Source organism: Dermacentor albipictus, chromosome 1 (assembly GCF_038994185.2).
Source record: "Dermacentor albipictus isolate Rhodes 1998 colony chromosome 1, USDA_Dalb.pri_finalv2, whole genome shotgun sequence".
Lineage (NCBI taxonomy): Eukaryota > Metazoa > Arthropoda > Arachnida > Ixodida > Ixodidae > Dermacentor > Dermacentor albipictus.
In genome coordinates this window covers 235604404-235628336 of record NC_091821.1, presented here as the reverse complement: position 1 = coordinate 235628336, position 23933 = coordinate 235604404, and the positions used below count along the sequence as shown (strand labels likewise).

The following is a 23933-nucleotide window of genomic DNA, read 5'->3' as shown; positions in this document are numbered from 1 at the left end:
GTGCAATTTGATGTGGAAATGAAGCTGACAAGAAGTGCATCTGCACGCTGGTTTCTTTCTTCGTGCCAGCTTTTACTGTGTTAGGCTAGTCTGGGACAATCTTTTTTAACCATTTAAAACTACCATGCCCTAGCTGTACTCGTCCTAGCTGTTTGTACCGATATCGCCAGCGTGTAAGCCCTAATTTCCGCTTTCTACTCTCCAGAGAAAAGTCGCACTCATCAAATCAGTTCGTGTTGTGCATTTGAATCTTGATGCTTGAACATATTCTTCCATGCTTTCATTTCTTTTCACTATGATCTGTTCAGATAATTAAGTTTGAGCCTTCGACATGTGTTAAGCAGGGCCTCTTTCGTGATGGTGTTTTTCATTAATACCTCTGATGAATATGAGAGGTGAACCACATACGTAATATATTTTTAAAATCAGGATATAAGCTCAGGATTTGCCAGAATAAAAAAAAATTAAGGAGATATTGTACACTTTTTAAAAATAAAAACTTAAAATAAAATTGGTTATAAATCTGATCCATTTACTTTTCTATTCTTTCCACCCTTCATCGTTGGCTCATGTGCACCCGCACCACCATTGCCATGATCTGTCAGTGAGCATGATGAAGATAAGAAAAAGAAGAAAGGAAAATGAGATGGTCCATTACAAAATATGGCCACTGCACATGTTGGGGTATACCTAGAAGGGATTTTTCCACAGTACGACTCCTGTCCAAACAGCAGGATTTTAGCTGTCCTATAACTAATTTTAGGATGTTGTAATGGTGTCAGATACTTCTAGCTTTTTGCTTGTTCTCCTGCAGCTTCACTGTTCTGGAAGCTGAATTTGAAAGTGCTTTTGAAGTTAAAGCATGCCTCCATGTGAAACAAAATCAAATAGCGAATTACTATTACAATAAGTGAAAGAGCCTGAAATGTGTCTGTCAGTTACATTTAACAGACATAGACCTATTTATCAATCACACATGGTGAACCATTGGGGCCCAGAAAATTATTAAAATTTGCGTTTATTTCTTGCAACTATATAAAATCTCAGGATGATACAGGGACAAAAGGCAATCAGTGCCTGACAGAAGCCCCGAATCCCACCCAGCAACACCAGTATAGCGCACATAAAAAATGCACATTTGCTGCAAAGAATTGTACTTGATGCTTACGTCTACAGCATAAATGCATGTAGGTTATATGCAACGAAGTATGGTCAACATAAATAACTTTGAATATTCGCAAGAAAAACAGGCAATGGATGTGTGCGACCTTGGGAGAACTACAACTTGATTTCCAGTGAAGCTGTTTCTTTCAAATAATTGCAGTAAAACTTAGTCTTAGTTTCTTGTAACTACTTCACATACTTTAAAAAGTTGCCAATATATATATATATATATATATATATATATATATATATATATACACAAACACACGCGCGCACACGCACGCACACACACACAGACACACACACACACACACACACACACACACACAGTTCCATTTCCCGCAAGTCATGCTTTAGAGCACTTCTTGTTGGGAATTTTTAAAAAGCCAGTAATTCATCAATACACATGTTACTTCGCCATAACATTTACCATGGTGTCCTTCCCCCCCTCCCCCCCTCCCAATTCAATTTCTGCCAGATTTGATATCGGTTGATTTCACAGTTTTCCCAGGGCAACGGGGTAAATTCTCTGTTCACAAAACGCATTCATAAAGCTCCAGATTGCTTGCATGCGTAATTTACTGCAAATGCCATAATTAGTCCCCTGTCTTTGAAGTTTACCTACATATTGCCCTTAACATGCCCTTTATTTTCGCCAATTGTAAACAAGATGTCTTGTTTAGTTCGCCGAAGACATCGCTGAAACCCAGTAGGAAGGTGTTATGATGCCTGAAAATAGGGAAAGAAAAATGACGAATTATTTGCAATGCTTCTAACTAAACCTGCAACATAAAAATTTTGTCGCTCATTGAACTTACCATGTCCCCATGTCCACTTTCCACAAAATATAAACCTGCTGTAACCTACAGCTATGCCGGAACACTGGGAAGCATATCTAATAGCGGCCATATCACACGCTCTAACACTTCAAGATTTTTTTTTTAAAGGCTGTGTTTGATCCAACCGCATTTAACTTTGCACAAATTTTCCATAGTGTACAACCAATTTCGCTAAATTTGGTCTTGGTAGCTTTTATAGTTCTGCCAGGGCAGCGAGCCCAATTCTCTTGCGCTTGTTAAGCATGCTCATAACCCTTTAGAGTGCTTGCATATGTAATTTATTTTGAAGGCCCCAATTACCCATGTATTTTGAGCTTCACCTATACTACACCTACTCGTTAATTTGTCATTACAGTCATCAAACATAATGAATCTGCCTCCATCATTTCAGTGAGGGCACCAGGCAAAACTAATATATCATGCATAAAAATGTAAAAAGAGAAAGGCGAGGGTTCAATAATTACTCTTAATGCTTTAAATAAACCAGAATTGTTAACACTCTGCAACATATTGCACTTAAAATGCTGTCTATCCCTTGAAAGTATAAGATAACTGAAATGCAAAGTTCTCTTGGGACACTGGAAAATCTAGCTAATACCAGTAGCGTGATATTTCCAAACACTTGCTTACAATTTTATTAATGCTGCATTTGATCACCGTGCATTTACCATCGCATATAAACCTAGCGTAGTGTTCCCCTTATGTTTGCAAAATTTGACCTCAGCTGTAGTTGTAATTATGTCAGCCTTATACAGACTAATAATGCTATGGACCACTTGCATATCTATTATTCTAGAAAATGCGCATTTAAGCCACCCAAAACATTGCCTACACATTGACCATACCATGCCCCTAATTTTCCCCTGATATAAACAAGATGCCTTGTTTAGCTGACTGTGGACACCGGAGAAACAAACTACGAATCTCGCATGATGCATGAAAACACATGCGAAAGTGAGGGTTTAGTAATAATCTGGAACACTTGCATTTAAAGCAGGAAAGTGAAAGTTTTACAATGCATTGCATTTAAAATTCTCTCTATTTTCACAGAATGTCAAGCGTATTTTGTGCTGTTGTTTTAGGAGTCTGGGAAACATTTAGATTAGCGGTAATATGACACTCTGGAACACTTTAATGAGCAACTTTCTGCAGAAGCTGTAATGGACCTACACAGAACAAACATATATCGCTTGTCACTCACTACATTGCTTCGTACTTCTAATAAATATAAACACTGTGTCCCACATATTTTACTGACAATACCAGGGGAAAACAACTAAATGCTGTGTATAAGGCATAAGAATTGGGAGAAAGCCACTGTTCACTAACTGTTTTCTGAGCACATAAGCAACCTACACCTTGCGTATTTTCGATACACATCACCAAAAGTTGCCCTAATTTTTTCAAAATACGAAGTATCTGCTATTTTTGCTCCTGCCAAGAAGCAAGTAATAGCATAGCTCTCATCTGGAAACAGCCCGAAAATGAAATGAAATGTCAGAAATGAGATATGCCTGTAGAAAAAATTAAAGTCAGTGTTCTATTTGTACTGAAATTGCTTTGCATGTTCGACTAAGGTAATCTGCACGAGCGTATCTATGATAAGTTGTGATGACACTATGAAATTTGACAGTAATACCTGTAAGAGGTTTGATTAGCTTGATGATGATAAGATACTGAGACTGCAACCCAGGCTATCCTAGGCTATCCTAACCTAGGCTATCTCTAGACAGAGATTAAATTGTTCCAGCATTTGATAATCCCACAATTTCATGCCCTAAGGCACACCAGTCGTTGGCCACAGCTGATTATAATACTTTATTCGGATCTACGCCTCGCCAGCAGGTTAAACGTACCAAGCTGATTGTGTTTTCGAGTACGAAACAGTGGTCCCAAAAAACTGGGCATGATGCAAGTTGCGCAAGCTGACATTTGTTAGGACGGGAGCTGCCCAGCGCCAGGCATTCCCCGTAACTTGGGTGTGTATGGTCAATTCCGTGCGTCGTAAGTTACAGGGCGTCCCAAGAAGCCACAAAATACAATCCTCGCTGTCCAAGCTGGGGATGCGTAGTAAAGTATTACTTATGTGGTCACTTTATAAGAGAGACAGCTGTAGTTTTGTTGTACTTTCCAGCTTGCAGTTGAAAGTGCCCACTTTCTAAAGGGTGGGGGGGGGGGGGGGGCAAATGATGTACTTTGCCCACCCCCACTTTTGAAAATGGGGGAACAAGTGCCTTCTCCCCCCCTCCCAGTAGATATACCTATGGTCAAAGAAAAAATATGTTTGACAATGTTATAGGAGCCTTCTTGCTATATTTTGCGCTAGTTTTACAGGTAGTACTTGCAAAATCTTGAGAGATGACAGCTGCCCTCGACCATCTTTGAGCTTGGGTTGATTGTTTTGTTTCTGATATTTACCATCTTAAAATGCTTGCTTTTTAAAAAAAATTCAGCATTCACATAGTGTGCTGATGTGTAACATAGGTTATGTGTGCAGTAAGTATCGTGTTTTTTATGCAAAGCAAGACTTAGGCAAGCGTGCAGTCAATAAGGACTTTAAAGCATTCTTTTTACCCCTTTCATGTTCTCTATTTTCTGCCTTTCCGACTAGAAAAAAGAAGCACAAACGCACATACACATACGCATACTCACGTGCAGTTTGCTTGATTGCTTGATGTTTTGGTATACAGTGCACAGATATATTAAAATATTACTGCTATACACGATTTTGTGGCAACGTCTCTCTGAGTGGCATTTGGCTTCTAAGTCTAATAGCAAAGGGGACTCGTCAGTTTGAAACTTTCATTTGCTGACATCCCATCTGTGGTAGCATAGACCTTGAAAGTAGGTTGACTTTGGGAAATAGAAGCTTTATGAAGGCAGTCACATTGGCTGTTGCCCCTCTGCACTGTCAGTACTATCTGCCAATCATTAATGGCAGTTGACACAGGAAAGATGCACATTCTTAGCTGATCTTAGGTTATCGGAAGGGACAGTCCTTGTGGTTGACCAGCTGTCTATGTATTAGATCTGTGTACCTACAGTCCGAATCAGAGAATATTTGTGTGTTGGCAAACATCTTGTGACTGAATTCATCACATGCTGCCACATTGCAGTGATGTGATAAAGAGCATGACTGAGCAAAATGTGCTAAGGAGATTACTGGCTGCTGGGAAAGTATGATGCAGTAATGTTGCTTTTCCTCCCTAGGTTCTTAGGTTCAGATTGCCTGACTTTCATCTGTGGCTAAAAGATTTGTTGAAAATGTGGGTATGGTGATAGTACATTGCCAATGCATTGAGCTTTATTGACGCTTGTCTGCACAATTTAGGGAAGCCTGTACAGTGTGTAAAATACATTGAAACATGGGGTTAAATAAGGACTACCTCAGTGTCTTCGCACAAAATGAATCTTCTTGGAGCTTTTTCCTGTCACTGTGCATGCTCCTACTTGTTTCCACATGAAGGAGGTTTTGAAGAAAATTCGTGCCTGGTTTGGTGTTTTATTGCCAGAGAACTTTGTGGTCAATGGAGTGTACATTGAAGAAAACCAAGAACTCCTCCAGCATTTCTTCACTCAATGAGTTCTAATACTGAAGGTGTAAAAGCTTGCTTCTTATCTTTATGTTAGGTGATAAATGAGCATCTATCGCAGTTATATTTTCAGGAGCTTGCAGATCTCTAGGTAACGCGTGTGGGGCTATGGGCTAACATGCCCGGCACCAGCTAGCTAAGGCCTAAGAAAACGTGTAACCTGTCTCCACTCCACAACACACACTAAGAGGCACCGCGGTTGGTTCACCGACTTGCTGGCAAGGCGTAGAGGTAATGCCAGCTGTGGTACAAACAAAAAGGGGTTTATTCCCTGTTATGTATAAAAGGAGTGTACAATACAAGGGTAACGGCACAGTGGTGGCAGTCTCGGACTATGGGCAAAAGCTCCCTGGAAGTCCGCTCAGCCACATAGACTCTCCTGAGCTAGGTTCGCCGCACAAAAGTTGGCCGCCTTGCTCAGAGGTGCAAGGGACCAAGTAGGTCCGCACATCTGCCAGCCAAGAGCACCGAAGGTGAATCTGGCGGGTGAAGGCGCCCACGCACCTCGGATGCTGAAGGAGAGAGATGCTCAAGAGAGGGTGAGAGGGGCCCACTCCTCAGGCACTGTTTGTATGTGCAGCAGATGGCCTAATGTGAGCAGCACATAAAAGTAGCCAGCTGCACGTGGCGCTGGAGCAAGTGGCCGTGGGGAATGTACGCTATTCAATATACGGCTGCAATGGCGTGTTCTCCGCGATCGCGCGAGACACACATGAACTGGAGACAGGGGTCGAAGATGTCCCCACACGGGTCAGCATTTATTCTGTTTTCTACAGTTTCATAGTGAGTGTGTACTTGCATGCTTCACAGAGCTTTGCGACAGTGCATCCCTTGCTGTCTCTAAACTGCAATGAATGAGGATTGTTCATAGTGTGAATGAATGTGATGACCATCTTGGCTCTTCATTGTAGAGCAGTGTGTTTTCCTCTGTGGTACAAATGTGCTCGTCCACTTTTCAGGGGAGGGGCAATTTCTGGAAAATTAAAGGCATGCTCCATCTATTTTGTATAAATGTTCCAGAAATGTCAGTTCTCCTCACAGTTAGCATTTAGGTCAACACAGGTCAGCATGTAGTGGTTTACCTTGTTAGGCAGCAACCTTCCTTTTTAAAAGGCGCAATCAACATCAGCCTGGCATTTTTACTCTTTGTTGCATCTTTGTATCAGTATTCTTTCCCTTCGCAGTGTGGATTTTGCTGTTCCATACAGACATACAGCTTTGCCAAGTAAGCAAGCGTTCATGCCACATATTGCCTACTTGAGTAGAATTTTTCGTTGCCAGCTCAAGTGCTCCTTAAAACACACAAGCCTTTCATATATAGAAGTGTTTGTTCGAAGTTTATGTAAACAGCCCGAAACTTATGAAGCAGATACAAGAAAGATAGCTAACTTGCCATGGTTTTGGCTCAAGGGTGTGTTTCCAAGACCACGCTTTTGTAGCGATGCCTTCCATTTAATTCTATGCCAGTCTTATCATCCACCACTCGGCCACCAGCTGATCCTATTGATAACATGGGTGGAGTGTCGCTCTAACCAGTTACGAATAGCCCTAACCAGTTATGAATAGCGAAAGACAAGAAAAGGCATTAGCATCGAAAAAGACATTGCTACACGATAGCGGCCTAAGTCAGTGTACTCTTGTCACATATGAGGGGAAGCATCCTAAGGTTAAAAAGGAACTATTCATAACTAATATATTTGGGAGGACTGCTAAGTACAGACGGCAATCTTTAATACTACAATATATGTGCCAGTTGGGTTTCTGCAGAACCTCTTGGAACAAGAGAACATACCAAAATTAATAAGTTTCCTTGAAAAAGAAATCAGAGAATGCTTTTGTGGTAAGACACAGTCCTTGGTTTCAAAATCTGTGTTGTTACATAAGCGGTTTTTTTTTCACTCATAGTCCAATAGATCAATCATTTAGTTATTAACAGTGCATGAAAGTGCTCTGGTGTATGATCAGGCCAACTGACATGAAACGCCTTTTTCAGAAAGGCTACAGAAATGTGAGGCATGGTGAGTACATACAGTCGAACCCGGATATATCGAATCCGAAGGGGATTACAAAAAAAGTTTGATATGCTATATGTATGGGCAATTCGATACATAAAATAACAATATTATACAAAATATTTTGAGGGTGTTTTACAGCTGTTCGTTCTAGACAATAATTCGTTATGTGTGGGTTCGATATATCCGGGTTCGACTGTGTTAGCAAATCGGTAGCGCATGTAGGTTGCGAGTCGGCAGGAGAGGGAGTAGGGAAAAATGTCTGTCTATCTTCTCTTGTGTTTGCAACATTGTCATCCTGATCTTCAATGGAAGGACAAAACTGCAGATAAAGAGCAAGCTGTACATCATTTCTAGAACTACTGATGCATATAGCCATGGTGTCTCGTGATGTTATTTCTCGTTACAATAGCTTCACTTTTTCATGTGCTTGGCACATGTGTTTCACTCATCTGCATTGGCATGTTTGAAGGCTCAAAAGAAAGCAGTGGCATACCACCAAAATTTTCTCCGTGTTTACACTGCTGACACTAGGGTGCCTCGATGCGCGCGCTGCCCTCCCTCCAGCGCCGTGCAGGGTGAAGACAACCGCGTCGTCTGCTACGGCGTCCGCCATTATGATGCCCGCTCCGTAGGCAGTCAACGGGCGTCGCGCAACTGCATGTACAGTTCGCTATGATAGCGTGTGCTGCTTAATGATATGTCGAGAACACAAAATTTTCGCATCATCAGTGTGAAGGTATCAATTTAATATTCTGTCATTTTTATTTTTAAGGCGGAATTTCCAACTGGACTTGCTGGCAGCAGAAAACTGCCGTCCACGCCAGCGGCGCAGGCCTTAAAAAGAACGTCTTGTTGGGCTAGCTGGTGACTGTTCACCTTGCTTAAAGGCACGAAACATACGCACGCACGAGTCCCGCCGTCTTTCGCTGTGTCTGTGTGTGAGTCTCGTGCCATTAACCAAAGCGTAAAGACTGTTTGGCTGCAAGCTGAAATCCGAATTTGTTTAACAAACCGCGTGCCGCCACGGGACAAAAGAATAATTGTCATCGCACACCCTACTTTCAAATCTTGTTTTCAAATCAGTCATCAGTTAGCCCATTTACGGCTGAATGCTGCAACGCTGAGTAGAAAGCAATGATCGTAACAGTCAAATAACCGGTTTGATCCTCGTTTCAACCGGTCTGCGGTTGAAACGAGGCCGTGAGTAAGTGATGTTCTACCAATGTTGAATGGTTGTTTCGGGGTCACGGAAACTGCAGTGAATGTGGCAGCTTTTCATTTGTGTCTGTGTTACCTGTGCTGACATTTCCGAATTTTTTAACGTCGCATATGTAAACCATGATCACATCCACGGCCTTTCATTGTGATTTCATAGCATCGGGTGTGATGGATCCATGGTAGAGGGCATCGGAAATTTCGACCACCTTAGGTTTTATTAACATGCACCGATACCGAACTAGTATACAGCACCATGCATTTAACCTCTATAGAGTCCCACGCCCTCAGGATCAGCAGTCGAGCGCGATAGCTACGGAGCCTATACATCCGGGCCGCTTTTATTGCTTCATTGTAGTTCGAAACGTAATTTATATTTGTTCTGTAGGATATTACACACTAATACTACGAAATGAAGCATTTCTGGTGCATTTTTTTGTTCAGCTTGAGTATATAGCATGCGCTTTCATTGAACGTCTTATTTTGTGGCCATATGCTGTTTAGCAGTGCTTCCATAGTTATTCTTAATTTTGTTTTGAATTCTTTTACCTTACTGTAAATATGCAGATGAGGGTAAACAAAATATTGAACGCATACTAGATTATTTGGTGCCATACATGTGGCTTATATAGCACTAAATCACGACTCTCACGTAGCGACTGTTTAGCATATTTTCTGCGCGAATATATTGTCAACTGGTAATTGCTATAAACCAGTCACTGATGCTGCTAAAATAAAGAGGCCACACGGCTTCTCAATACTGAGAAAAAGTGCATTCAATAGATAGCAATTTTTGATGTGATAGCTTGTTTATTTGGTCGGGAACTTTAAAGATTTCAAAAGCAACAAGTGCTACAACTCACTACAAATTAACTGCAGCGCATGTCTTGCTTCCATGCCCACTAATTCTCGCAGCTTCGAGCTGGCGCAGGTGAATGCGTAGTCTTAGTCTTGCATAACTTGATATCAGCATGTGTTCCAGAGAGTCGTTGTGTCGCTGGCATACCTCCAGACTGCACTGAGCCCTCTTGATTAAATATTCTGTGACAGCTTTTAGAGGAGACGTCAGAGTGAACAGGTTCTCAGTCCAGGATGTGATTCTTTTAAAGTGCTCTTCATAGGATGTGAGCAAGCTCACAACTTCATCGCTCGGATAACATAAGTTCTTACCATCATGAACATACTCTTTTTGTGCAGTTAAATATGCATGCTCATGGCTTGTCAAGCCCAGCATTGCAGCCCTGCACTGCTCGCAGTTTTTAGTTTTTTTTCCACATTCCTTTCACAAAAAAGCTACCAATATGGTGCAAAATGCTGCACTCAACTGAAGTCAGTCCTTCTTGCAGTCATTCCGTGAGTGGTTCATGCACTGGGGCACGCAACACCTGGGCATTTGGGACCAGAAAACGCCGTGCACGTGTCTTTCTCGACCGACCGTAACGAAATGTGGGGAGCGCAATGGTGGCCGGCGGTCGGAAGGCGGCACTGACCCGTTCACAGAATGACTCCACCCTCCGAGAGGGCGCGCGCATCGAGGCACCCTAGCTGACACAGTATGATGCTACCATCTATGATCAGTGTGTGAAACTTATAGGATGAGCCCTACTTGGTCGCAATTCTTGGCAGGACCAGGCTGACAATCTTAGCTTCTGTGAAACATGGAAGGGGTTAGTCTGTTATGGGGGTGGGTGGGGGTGGGGGGGGGGGGGCAGAGCATTACGTCTGATATACTAAAAAAGAAAAGGCCTAATATTTTGTTGGCAGAATTTAAAATGTTCATTTGAGAGCAGGATTTATGCACTTCAAATTTCAGTTTTACTCAGATTATAGGTCTTCATGTCCTTGAAAAAATTTGGGAGCATCAGTTTTTTTTGGAGTGGTGCTGTTTTGGCTTATATTATGTTGCATGTGTTAACGTGTGTAGCAACCAATGTAAATAAAGTTGCGATTGTCTGTTTCATTTTTAAAACAATCTCACATTGATACAGTGCTATCGTTGTTCATGTGAAAGCAGTTTCCGCTTTGCTGTTGAGGTTAAAAACCATGGTTTTCTTTCAGTTTGTGTCTGTGTAAGTACTTGGGTGTTACTTTGTACATTCTCATTTTTCTTTTATTATCTAAGACTGAATTATTCCTTCTCCAACCTGATGGAATACCAAAGTTAAGGCAAAGCTAGACATGTTCATAGCAACGAATAAAACGAGCAGTTATGATAACATTGTTGGAAGATAAGCTGCTTTGTGAAAATTGTGTAATAATTTTTTGGTGCTTCGAAGCTCACTACTCGGAAGTGCAAATCAGCATTTCATTAAACCTTGTTAAAAAGAAAATTGGCTACACTAAAGATATGCAAGCAAATGTACATATCAGTGCACAAGATGTCTTTGTAGTCTAGACAACTGAATCATTTGTGACATGATTGTGTGATATATATATATATATATATATATATATATATATATATATATTGTATATGGCTCATGCAGTAGTAAGTGGAAACCAAAGAAAAACACTTAATCAAGGTGTTCTTTCTGAACTTTCTTTATTAGTTCTCCAAGAGGTGTGGGCATGGTGTGGGCTAAATCAGGTGCCATGATTCTTTTTCATTGGCAGTTGTGTTATTATTGATAGCAAAAATGTTAATTAAGTCACGGTCCTTAGCATTCTTGAGCTGCTCAATAGGTGTAGAAACTTCATAGGTTCTGTACAGTAGTGGGAGAGGGTGTACGGAAGAATGTTTGTTGCAAAATGTGCTCTTTCCATTTGAACACTCCTGGTGTATAGTGTCCCTACGATATGCATCAAAAGTATATATTTTTTTTTGATAGGCCTTCTTACGGACCCCATCCTAAAAAGTAGGTTTAGACGAAACTAACATAAAGCATTGTTCATAAAGCAAGTTCCATGCCAACTGTGCACAAAACTCCGGCCTAGTAAAGCCAGAGCCTTATGTGGAAGTATTTACACTTGTCTAGTAACAGTGTGACTTACCATATGTCACTGGGTATTTTGCCTGTACTTATTTTTTAGGTATCTAGAAGATACTAAAATTAATAAAATGCCTATAAAGTCTGTATGTTAGGCAAGCTTATACAAAATGGACGAGACACTGTTCTGCAATTGCATTATATTCTTGAAAAATGGGCAAGAGTTTGGCTTCACTGCACAACTCTGCATGCAGCTGCACCTGTCTTTAAAGGTGAGACTAGAAAATGCTGTATTAGAAAGTTTGTTTTTGTCAAGGCAGGGGCAGGGTTCTTAAACAGTTCGCAGTTGGTTTGCCTTCTCTACAGACATGCCAATGCACTGTAATGAATTTAAGGTGAAGGTTCATAATTTAAACAAAGGGAATTGGTGACTTTAATACGGATTTCCAGAAAGAGAATTGCCGCCTCTCCTGAGACTCGTGTAATAAGAAAAAGGTCCTGTCCCCCATTCTTTTAGTGTAATCCCATGCTGACAGCCACCAGGAGGCAGTGGTGTGTTGAGGCACGTTGCTAGCATTTTAACTGTATACAGCTTCATTTGCCTTTTCGTTCCCCCTCTTTTAGCTTAGCCTTATCTTTTGACATTAAACCATATCATTGGCATTTGGATAAGTGGCATTGACCTTCTACAACACCATTGTATAGATGCTGTGGTTTTTGATCATGCTGCACTCTCAATTCTTGTTTCATTTATTGTTTTCTTAAAGGTAGCCAATGCGAGAAGCAGCTTTTTAAGATTGGTCTAGTTTCTGTCTCATTTGATATTTGGCCCATTGATTACAAAAAGTTCACAGTAAAAATTCGTAGCATAGGTCAGTGCTTCCCGTAGCTAGTTTGAAGCTTGATATTGTCTCAAAAAGGAAATAAGGCACAATTTATGACTAAGTACATATGTTTTGTCTGATTAATGTGTCAGTACTTGTCCTTATATTCCATATAATTTTTCAATCTTTTTTTCAATGTGTTCCTCTTTTTTTTGCTTGCTCAAGAAGTCTAATAGCTTCTAACATTTTTGCACTGTTGAAATATGCTGCCATATTTTTTATGTGTGCACCTAAACTTAATTATTTTCAGTGTCTTTCTAATTACTCTGATTGGTTCTTGACATAAAGGATATTGATAAAAGCTATCTGTAAATATTTTTAAACAGTGTATATGAAATTAAAACTGAATACACAGAAGCAGTGTTAGTGTGGTAGAGCCTTGTTCATTTGGAGTGCATAGGGAACAAGAATTTGGCTGAATGAAGTGCGGTTTGAATTAAACCATGTGCTATTCAAAGGCATGATGCACTATCTGAACTAGTGGCAGTTGCCTATTCATCTATGGCATGTGTGCTGTAAGCTTCCAATTGTCGTACGCTCTTGACTGAATTTGTAAACTGCTAACACCACTGGTGTGGCATAGACTGGCACCCTTGTGGTGATTGATGTGTGTTTGGAAATGTGAAATGTGTGAACACATACTATTGCACCAGAAGAATCCTGTGCGATGTTGACATGTGAAAGGTGTAGCTGCATTGGTTTTCTTGGGCGACGTGTCTTCATAAGATTTGTTGGTATGAAATCTGTGTTTTCTTCTTCTTTTTAGTTACTAGGAAGTTTTAGATTTTGCATACCCAAAGTTTGGGGACGCAAACTGCCAGGTTTTCAACAGAGTGGAAAAAAATATATAACAAAAAACAAAAGCTGTACAATGAAACGCAAGCGGGGTGTGGCACTTTGGGTGCGCAAATGTCCTTTTGTTTGGGTACCCAAAGCCGTTTCGGTGTGTGAAATGTAAAACTCCCTACTAAGTCCTAGTACTAATCCCTACTAAGTCATACTTTGGAGACAAAGAAGTATGTTGAGTGGTTTTTATGACCATAATTTGACCATAAAGACTTACTTCTTTTTCCTTAGTGCTCAATACACTTTACAGGTGGGCTCAGATGGCAAGAGATGGAGTGGGAGTCAGCGTAAGGGCCTGTACTTCTCCCTAGCTTTTTGTGAGCAGATTGTTATTTCATTCAAGGGACACTAAATGTTACTATGAAGTCAAGTTAAAGTGATAAAGCAATGCTCTAGAACGTCTAAGGCGTCAACATAATCGCGAACAGAGAAATCGAGGTAAATGCACGACACGATTTGAGACCCCCCAGCGACATTCCGGTACTAGTCCGATGACGAAGGCACTCCTCCTCATAATTTCCGTCACTAGTACTCAACTACTCGTATTAAAAAGATAATTTCATTAGGTTATAAGACGGAATAAAATGCTACTTGTCTACTGCTGTTAGATTCCAAGAAAAAAATAACATTTTGACGTTACCCTTCAGTAGTGTAGGTGGTCGAAAGGTTTCGTTTTCGCTCGACTCCGCGCCACGCGCGCTTTGGAGTTTCAGTTGTTTCGTTATCGCGTCGTGCTGCGCTGGTTCTGCTGGCTCGCGAAACTTGCATTTGGAACAAGCAGCGAGAATGCCACGTCCATATGATGTCGTGGGATGCGCGAACGGTCCGCGGAACTTGGCCAAGGGCAGCTGCAGCGACGAATCCAAGGTTACTTATCACTGTGTGCCAACGAGCGAACCTCTCCGTTCGAAGTGGTTAAGTGCCGTACCTCTGCCACATCGCGTTGGCAAAGAGCCAAAAAATCGGATAGTGTGCTCGCTTCCCTTTCGTCCAGAGGATTACGAGTTCAGCGTCGACTTACTGAAGTCGTGTGGAGTGCCTTTCAAAGCAATGCTTTCCCGTAGCGCTGCTCCGTCGGTCTTGCCTGCATTCTCCGAAGCGCAAGAACTGCAGGTCGAAGACCTGAGTGAGTGCGGCATTTCGTTTTCACGAAGGAAAAGCTACAAATGTGCGAATATGTACAGCCATGACATACAGTTGCCGTCGTAGTAGTACGCAGCGACGCCGGCAGCGCGAGCACTCAGCAGCAGGTCACGTTTAAATCAGTGCTTAAATCGCTGAAGTCGAGCCCAGCATCGCGAGCCAATGTGTCGTCAGGGTCGTCCATTGCAACGAGCGTCAAAGTTGGGGTCATAAAATAAAGAACCAGCTTATCGTCGCGCGCTTTCCCTTCCGCTAGCCATCATAGTTCCGCTTTCGCGCTGCTGTCCGCTCTGTCTTGGCGCTGTTTCTGGCCGCGCGTTTGCGTTTTGCCCAGAAAAGCCGTAGCGCCGTCTGCGGGCGCCGTTTTACTCACCGACGGCACAACGCCACTATGAAACCATGACGTCACCACTCCTCGATCGGAGGGCGGGCGATTTGAACTGAGCTAGAGGTACGCGGACGCTTCAGAACGCATTTCCTCGTAAAATAAGTCTCTTCTTCGCCGGAAACAAGCGTTTCGAGGTTTCTGGAATGGTATTTCAACAGTCCATGTTGACTTAATATTAACATTTAGTGTCCCTTTCACACACACACACACACACACACAGAGAGAGAGAGAGAGAGAGAGAGAGAGAGAGAGAGAGAGAGAGAGAGAGAGAGAGAGAGAGAGAGAGGCAAGTTCAGCTTGTTTAGTGGATTGTGGTGCGTTTGGTAAGGGTGAGCCAAGCTTGGCTTGCCCTTGTATGTTTTAAGGATGATCCAAATAGGGGATGATCAGTTACTCTGATGCATGTAACCACTTGTGTCTGAGCCTTCAAAATAATTAAAACTTTTTTTTTCTCATTCATTTTACAGGATTCGACCTCAGCAGTATGACCTCAGCTATGTTGCTTGAAAATTCTCGTCTACTTCGTAGCCCGTTAAACCAGCAGCAGAGTCGTGTGGCTGCTTGGATCCTGGACTCATCAGCTATTGACCATGGGAACAAAGGTGCTCCTTTTTCCTTCAAGAGCATGGTTTAGTTTACAAAATCAGCCATGGCACAAAGTTTGGATGGCTCATATGGATGGCCTAGCAGATATATTACATGATTTGTTGCGTGTGCTGGAATTATCATCTATTACTATGTCAGCTTCATGAGAGTTCTAAGCTGGGCTAGTTGGTTTTCATTCAGCATGGCAAAAAGTGCAGACTACAGATCATCCGGCAAAATATATCCAAACCTTTTATAAAGCACATCATTCTCTGGCCAGAAATGGTGATATTTAGTATTTTCTCCCGCCTCAAAAGGGCCTTCACTAGGCCAGACTGAATATTTTCATTATACACTGGAAGTTGTAAGGTGCCATCTAGGGAGCATTTTACTAAAATAATTTTGCGAATTGGTTATTTATTAACGAAGATAGACTAAACTGAAATATCATGTTGCCGTGCCACCAAAAGATGAGCTTTGCAGCCAACAGACACACACTTCTGCTTAGCCTTGACTATCGTCCACAAGCGACATTTCTTCCTGGATTTCTCCCATACCGAAGCTGAGGAACTGCATCATGTTCACGTCGTAAGCCCAACCTAATTTTTTTTCTTCTCTTCCTATGCTGCGTAGCACTAGGAGTGGCGTCCTTCCAGTGGTGACACTGCGCGTTCCACATTGTATGGTTAACTGAAGTTGGTGATGTTGCAGGCAGTGTTTCTTATACCCGTGTCACACGGGCGTTTGGAAGGCCTTCCAACCGATAGTCAGTTGACCCAAAGGTCAAGTTCGAGCTGCTACACGTGCGGTTTCGAAGGCCGCCGAGTCAATAGTCTATCGAATCAACGGAGCACCTTACAACTCTATCGAAATCTCGATGGCCTTTGAGCAACGGAAACGGAAACAGTGCGAACATGCCCTCTCTTTCACAGTGTGCTCGTACTATCGGTTAGAAAGAACAAATCAAAGCAAAATGCTCTAAGAATACTATATATGAGTGTTATTAATTATTCAATAAAGTATTTTTGCCACTTGACATGTGCGAACTGCACATACTCTCGACAACAGCGACATGCAGCGACACAAACGTTGCCGCAATTTCGCTACTCAACAACTTAAAAACTAAACATATACGCATGGCAATGTATAAACATTTCGTTAAATGTATAAACAAACACAAAATAAATTATAGTGCCTTTAAGTCGTTTTAATGTTGCTTAACTTTTCGTGACATGAAAACGATAGTAAAGATCCACAGCGCCACACAATTTTACGAGAAACGCCTAACCACTCAACGGCCTTTCGAAAGTGCTGTGTAGCAGCGCGGCAACTCCTTTGAGTCGATAGAGTTGTGGCATTTCGAAGGCCGTCGACTGGAAGGCCTTCCAAATGTGCCCGTGTGACACAGGTATTACATTTAGGCATTTGTGCATGTGACTTTGACTCTCTGGCTGGAAGAGGGGCTTCCTCGAGAAGAAGGGTGCGCAGGCTTTTGTTTGATTCAGCTGTTTTCATGCAGTGCATCTGCAGACAGAATTGTCAGTACTTGAACACATAATGTAACCACGCAAACAACAACGGACGAAGAAGGAAACACACTGGAGAAGCCTTCTTCGCCCTTTGTCGTTTGCGCGGTTACATTATGCATTCAAGCATCTACCACCAACTAGCCCGCCTTTCTCAGTTACATAGGATTGTCAGCTCAAGAGCTATGCATCGCGCTTGTCTATTTGCAATGCCTAAGCCTGGAAGGACCTCTCACCAAGTTTGGGTATTGTACATGTACAATTATGGTGTATAGGTGACATGGTGATGATTCTGTCGGCAAAGTATTGCAGCAATGTACACCACAAGAACAACTGAAAATCAAAATAAAAGCCCACATGCTCTTCTTCATGAAGGAGCCACTCCGGCTGTGAGCAAGGTGATGTCACATACACGGTACTTCCATGCCACATGGATGCCACCTGCGGCACACAAATGGCCAGCAGCTGCAGGAACAACTCGAGAATTCCTGTGAAAAGCAGAGTGCACAGAACTGCAGGAAGGACGGCAAAAGAAAGGAGGCAGGGGTCATGACAAACGAGATAAAGGTGGTCTCTTGGCTCAGATATGAGGAAGGCAGGAGAGAAATGTTGCACTTGGGCACTAGTTGAGCCAATCGGAGTGAGCCTCTGCATGGAGTGGGTAGCTCACCTCCTCGCACCACTGCATTACAACATTTCTTTGCTCCTATCTCACTTTTTACCTTTTAAGCAAAAAAAGTTCTTGAGGAAAAATGCCCCCTGTGTGCCCCTTTACAATTCCCAGCGTATAACCAAACTTTCCAATGGGGCCTGGTGAGAGGCACATTCAGTTGTAGAAACACCTTGAATTTGATCATCTTGATGCTGGGGACAAGATAAGCAGTAGACAGTCAAGCCAGGGAAAGCATAGGGGAAATTAATTGTTGTGTTTATTTGAAATGTAATTTTCTATATTTAATTGTGTAAGCTAAAGGGAAATGAAAGTTGATGAAAAGATAACTTGCTGCAGGTGGGAGCCGAACCCACATCCTCTGTATTATGCATGCGGTGCTTTGTCAATTAAGCTACTGTGGCATCACCTTTCTCGGATATTTGTGCAATATGTGTACAAAATTAGCCTGGGAGAGTTAGCCAGATTCACTCATGGCCGAGGCGGCAGATGTGGGACATCTTTCTCTTTAACTGCAGCATTCACATACTGTATGACGGCTGTGACTTTTAAAGTTGTGCAAATAAAATAGCACAGTTAAATAGGTATGAATAGAAGCATATTTAACAGTTCAGCATTGTTGCGTTTATGTCAAAAATAAATTATCATCTTTGTCCAGCTATCTTCTGTTGGTTAACCAGAGTTGTCATGCATGTTTTAATTCTTGTTTCTGTAAGCTTGTGAAGTGATTTGCTTCTTGCATACATGTTATTGCTAGGGCTTGGGAATATGTTAGCTATTCGCCATATGAGCATATTCCCATTTGTCTTTCCCAATCCCAAGCAACCAAATGCTTAATGGGGCAGTATTATGCTGGGACCCCAGGCAGGTTGAAGATGTCCGAGCTGCACTTTTGATGCAGTAAATATTATTTTGTCTGTGTCTTGCCATTCTAGATGCTTCAATGCTCCAAGAGAAGCTGTTCCATTTGTCCAATCTGCTGCAGCTGATTGAAAACAGTCCAAGCACGATGTCTTCAAATTACCTTGAGGTGTGTTTTTGCTTTAATGCCAAGGGAATTGAAAGTAGTGTATGTAGCAGTAATTGCTGCTATAAATTTTCGAAGATATGAAATGCATAATCCTGCTTGGTCACTTACTTTATGACTACAGTATGGAATGGATCTAGTCTCAGCATGGTAGTGATTATGTAGTAACAGTATCTCAAATCGAAATGCTTACGTGTCATTTTCAAATGGTGGTCATGTGTTTTCTTTTTATCCACGTATAGCCAACCAAGTTGTTCACCTCTAGTAGTGCTTTTAATATTAAAAGTTCAGCCGCCCCTGTGCACTCAGTGGGGAAGTGGAAGAAATGGAGTCGACCATGACTTCAGTTTGTTTAGTTAGTTGCAGAGGCATGTGTTGTTACATATAGTATACTTCATGAAGTTATACATACACTAAAAAGTTAAAAGTACAAACATATATATTCTTAAAAACGGGATACTAGGGCAGCGATAATTGTGTAGCGCATCAGATTTGTAGCAGTCTGACTCTGAAGCTCAGCATATAGCCAGGAACAACCAAGACCAGTATGCCTCGGGTTTTTCAGTGGCTTGCTGCCTAAAAAAAAAAAAAAGAGATGAGGGAGAACCTAAACAGAAAATGAGAGAGATTATTCAGATGCACCTTTGTCTTCCTGTATTCCCAGATCCCTGAGATGGAGCATGTCGTCGGAGGTCAAAAGAAAGATCGCAAGCGGTTCCACCTGAAGCGCATTCGAAGAGGCAAAAAGGACTCTGAGCCAGGTGTGGCAAGCAAAGGGGGCAGCAGTGGGAGCAGCGGCAGTGGCAAGCCACCGCTCAATGTGGAAATAACAGTGTCACAGGATGCAGCCGGCGCTAATGATATTTTTGCCAGCATGGACAACCTGACGGAAGCTAATCGCTCTGAAAAGTCGGTAAGAAACGGTGTGAATACTTCACAGCAACTCTGCAGCAATCCATAATTATAAAGTGACCATGCTTCTGAATGTTAACTTTATTTGCAAAAATGTTTTGGGGAGAAGTAGGCTCTAGTATGTCTTAAGTTAAAGGGACATTAAAGTAAAATGTAAGTTGAGCTATGTTTCTAGATACCTTTCTAAAATGCAAAGAAAAAGCCACTCTTACTGTGAGAGGAGGCTTGATACGATGGCTGATGACGCCATCTTGAAGTTCCCCCACCAACTAGACACAACGTCATAGAAATTTGATGGCATCTGCTTGGGCCTGGTTAAATTTTTATCAGTAGAGATGGTCTACATTGTATTTTCAAGAAGCCAAGGATTGAACTTCGCAAATTTCGAAAGTTTCTGCGGTGCCACTACAACCCAAATATGAAAAAAAAGATACCTTGTAAACCGTGACATAAACCAGTGCTGAGGTTCTGGCACCAGCTTTTAAAAAATGGACCTTTGGCTTTCATTTTCTTTTTTAGTAATCAACCTCTTACCACAAGATTACCACAAACTCTCTAAACTTACTCTAAACTAATTTGGTGTTTCTCTTCAGTGTCGCGTTAGAGAGGCAGGCACTCAGTAAAGGCATGTTGCTTATTGTATAAGTGATGGTAAGCAAGGGCCGATTACTGGTGGCTTCAAGGGACAGATAGAGAGTGATGCACATGACAGTGTGTGTATGTCTTGGCTATAGTTGTACTTTCCTTTTTCCCCTTTGATATTATTTTCATTGATATTTAAGTTTGGCTGGAGCATTCTAAAGCTATTGTTAGAGTTGACATGTCACATTAGTAAAGGTAGTTGCATAAGCTAGTGCTGATCTTACAATTTGCAGTGGCTTTCTTATGACAAAAAAATCACCTAATGTTATTGGTGTTTGCTTTTCTTTCAATTAAAGAATGTCTTTCAGTGCATTAATATAGATATGCTAGAAAGCAGTGATCATTAGTGAAAAAAAAATGCAAATCGGGCAATAAATAAAAGGAGTTGAAGAAATGAATTTAATTTAGAGCCTGTGCACTTTCCTAATGCATGTTAATCTGCATTCCTACAAACAATTTCAATGTGGATGCATATGTAATTACTGCTCGTAGGATATGTGTTGAAGGAAGGCCAAGGGAGGCAACACCTTTCTCTCATAAAATAACTTGTTCTATTTGATGTGCACATTTATGTAACTTCTTATTTCTTGGAGCACAAACCTTTTTACACTACAATAGGCTGGTTGCATGAATGTCAATGCTGCATGTAATGTACTATGATGTATGTTCACTGATACAGTATGATCTCTTTGAGGGGAAGCATGTCACTTTCTCTGTTTTTTTGTGGCACCTGATGTGACTCTTTTTGGCGCTTTTCAGAAGCAACAGTGCAAATACTGACGTTTGAGTGCATGTGGCTTTTGCAAACACATGTACATAAACATAAAGGGAGACACGGACGATAGTGTATAGCTAATTTGCCTTTGCTTCTAGATACGTAAACAATTTAAGAGGAGGTAGAAGTTGCACAAAAAGGATGTTCTTTTCAAATCATAAATACTGGCTATGGCTGAAACAAAAGATTGCCTCATTCTCAGACAACAGTTTGATTTAATCCTGAAATCGTTTTGGAAAAGGGGGCTGGAGGGTTGAGGGAGGATGAAACATCTGCACTGTTCATGCAGCAGTCTTTGAGGTAGCAGAGTTGTATGCTGAGCATTATTTCTTCAATCGCATTGATTCCCACAAATTAATTTACACATCATTGTGATTATGTAGGTGGAAAAAAGCAGTTTGGTACTTTTGTTCTCTCATGGATGGTGGCTACATTGGCAGCATTGCACTGCAGCAATTGAGAGGAAATAATGTCGAACCTGGGTGCATCGAGCCTGGTTAAATTCTATTATATATCTGATATAGAACAGTTAATGCACATAGTGAAGCTTCAGTGAGAATACATTGTATGTAAAAGGTGTAGTTTCATGGAGTGAAAATTTTATACACACGTTCTGTGAGTTGGCTTTTTTGTGTGGAACAGGCCTCTATTGCACCTGTCATGAAAGAAAAAAGTTTTTTTTCCTTCAACTATGGTGTTTGCCACGTGCAATTTCCCATGTCCTCACCATGTACCAAGCCGTACCGCATCAAGAACCCCTTTAGGAAAAGGATGAAATGCGTCAGAAGGGTTTGGGTGCAAGCTAGTTGGTATGGATCGTTCATATTTAAAACAGCGGCAAAAAACACGGACAAGGGAGGACACAGGACATCCTGTGTCCTCCCTTGTCCGTGTTTTTTGCCGCTATTTTACATATGAATGAAATGTGTATTGCTCAACCAGTTGGTCAATATCCATGTTGGCCCATGCATACCGACCATTGGACACGCGAGTTCATGATGCTGGAAAATTTGTGCAACAGCTAATGAGTGTTTCTTCTTGTAAAGTAAGTTCATTGAGAAAATTAAAAAAAAAAAAACTGGGTGTCATTTGGGTTTTCGCACTAGTGAAATATCATAAAGTTCTATATCAAGATATACAACATATCGTATTTGCAGCACTGTGCTTCTTTACAAGATTGTATTTGGTGTCTGAAAATGTTAGAAGTATGCGCACTTCAGTTCCACCGATCTGCCGTCTTTTATTCTCTGTTTTTCAGTTAAACTGGTTAGTTAGATACGCGCATATTATAGCTAAAAAAGAAATTGTAATCATAGAGTGGTGGTGAATACCATATTTACTTGCATAATGATCGCACTCGCGTAATGATCGGACCCCTGAACTTTTTTGTCAAAATTCTATTTTTTTGCTTTCCTGTGTAATGATCGTACCCCGAACTTGCCGCAGCGATATGTCGTGTGCCAAGTCTAGCTAATGATGATAGCGCTTACCATCTGTTGAATGCTATCGAATGCTACGCGAACGACTCTTCAAGACATACCAAGCGGTCTGCATGCACCAAACATTCCTTTCATCACTTTCCGCACTTCCATGAGAAAAAAAAAAGCTACAACCAAATTTGCCTTGGCTTTATTATTTGTAGGCTTTATAATGGTTGTGGTGAACAACAACAACTGCAAGAAAGGTGCCTTTCGATTCTTCTCGTCTGCACTTGTGGGCACGCAACAAATCATGAGTGGCAACGAGAGTAGCCACGTTTACACTGATACGTTAGAAGTGTACCCTATTCATATGCCGACGCTTGTAACACAGCTAAGATATTCGCTCACCCTTAGTAGAAACGTGCCGTGTTAGGATAGCAGTGAAGACAAAGGCCGCAGCAGTTTTCGCAGCATGCCCGCCATGTGTTTCTATGTCACTGGCAGCTAAGCACACCTATTTCTGTTTCTGTCCCCTCAAAGTGGACATAGCTACATTATTGCCTCAAGCTTGCCAATATTAACGGTATTATTCGTTACTGATACGGAAGAAACTGTTTCAATGTGCATAATGTACTCACGGGAAGAAAAAAATCGTGTTTGGAGAGTTCGGCTTGCTCTGCCGGCTGCCATTTTTGTTTTGGTGTCCCGTGCTGCTTGTTTGTTGACCTGTTGTCATCCTGCAGCAAATGCGGGATGACAATTTTTTTTTTCTTTTTGCGGGAGATTGAACCTGCACAATGATCGCACCCCTGAATTTGCGTCAATTTTTTTGGGCAAAAAAGTGCAATAATTATGCGAATAAATATGGTAAGGGATGTGTAGGACCCTCTGCCACTGCTCTGTGTGTAAGAATGAATTGAACAAACATTTTTTTATTCTAGGATCAGCCTGCAATGCTTTCGATTCGGGACATGGGCTACCTAAGTTGCTCACACCCTTCATTGGCATCAGATGGGACACTGGTTGGCCCTGTGCCCGACAGTACTGCTCTGGCTGCATACTGTTCATACGACACTACGGGTGTCTTTAAGCACATGGAGCAGTTTCTCTCTCTGGCGAAGGAAGGTGTGTATAGGACCCCTTGCATGACATACAGGGCCACTGGGCTATACAATTGACAACATTGCGGGTTATATTTCTTGTGTAGTGCATTCAGGCCTGCGAGCCATGCTACGCAGCTTACAAACCGAGCGGGAGCGCCTCAAGCAGCACTTGGAGTCGGAGAGCACTGCCAGCTGTGGCAGCAATGTTGCATTGATTGCAAACCTTAAGAATGCACTGACGCAGGTGAACACAGTTGC

The 23933-nt window shown here is 41.8% G+C and overlaps 1 protein-coding gene across 5 annotated transcripts in view; it reads left to right on the top strand.

The window, feature by feature from the left end:
• LOC135901251 (oxysterol-binding protein-related protein 6-like) overlaps window positions 1-23933 on the top strand; it is a 159775-nt gene that overhangs the window by 92885 nt on the left and 42957 nt on the right. For all 5 annotated transcript variants that reach the window (XM_065430974.2, XM_065430977.1, XM_065430976.1 and 2 more), the window contains exons 7-11: window positions 15482-15616; window positions 18731-18825; window positions 19487-19735; window positions 23514-23697; window positions 23780-23919. In XM_065430974.2, the coding sequence (XP_065287046.1) occupies window positions 15482-15616; window positions 18731-18825; window positions 19487-19735; window positions 23514-23697; window positions 23780-23919 (803 nt within the window). The remainder of the gene's footprint in view (window positions 1-15481; window positions 15617-18730; window positions 18826-19486; window positions 19736-23513; window positions 23698-23779; window positions 23920-23933) is intronic.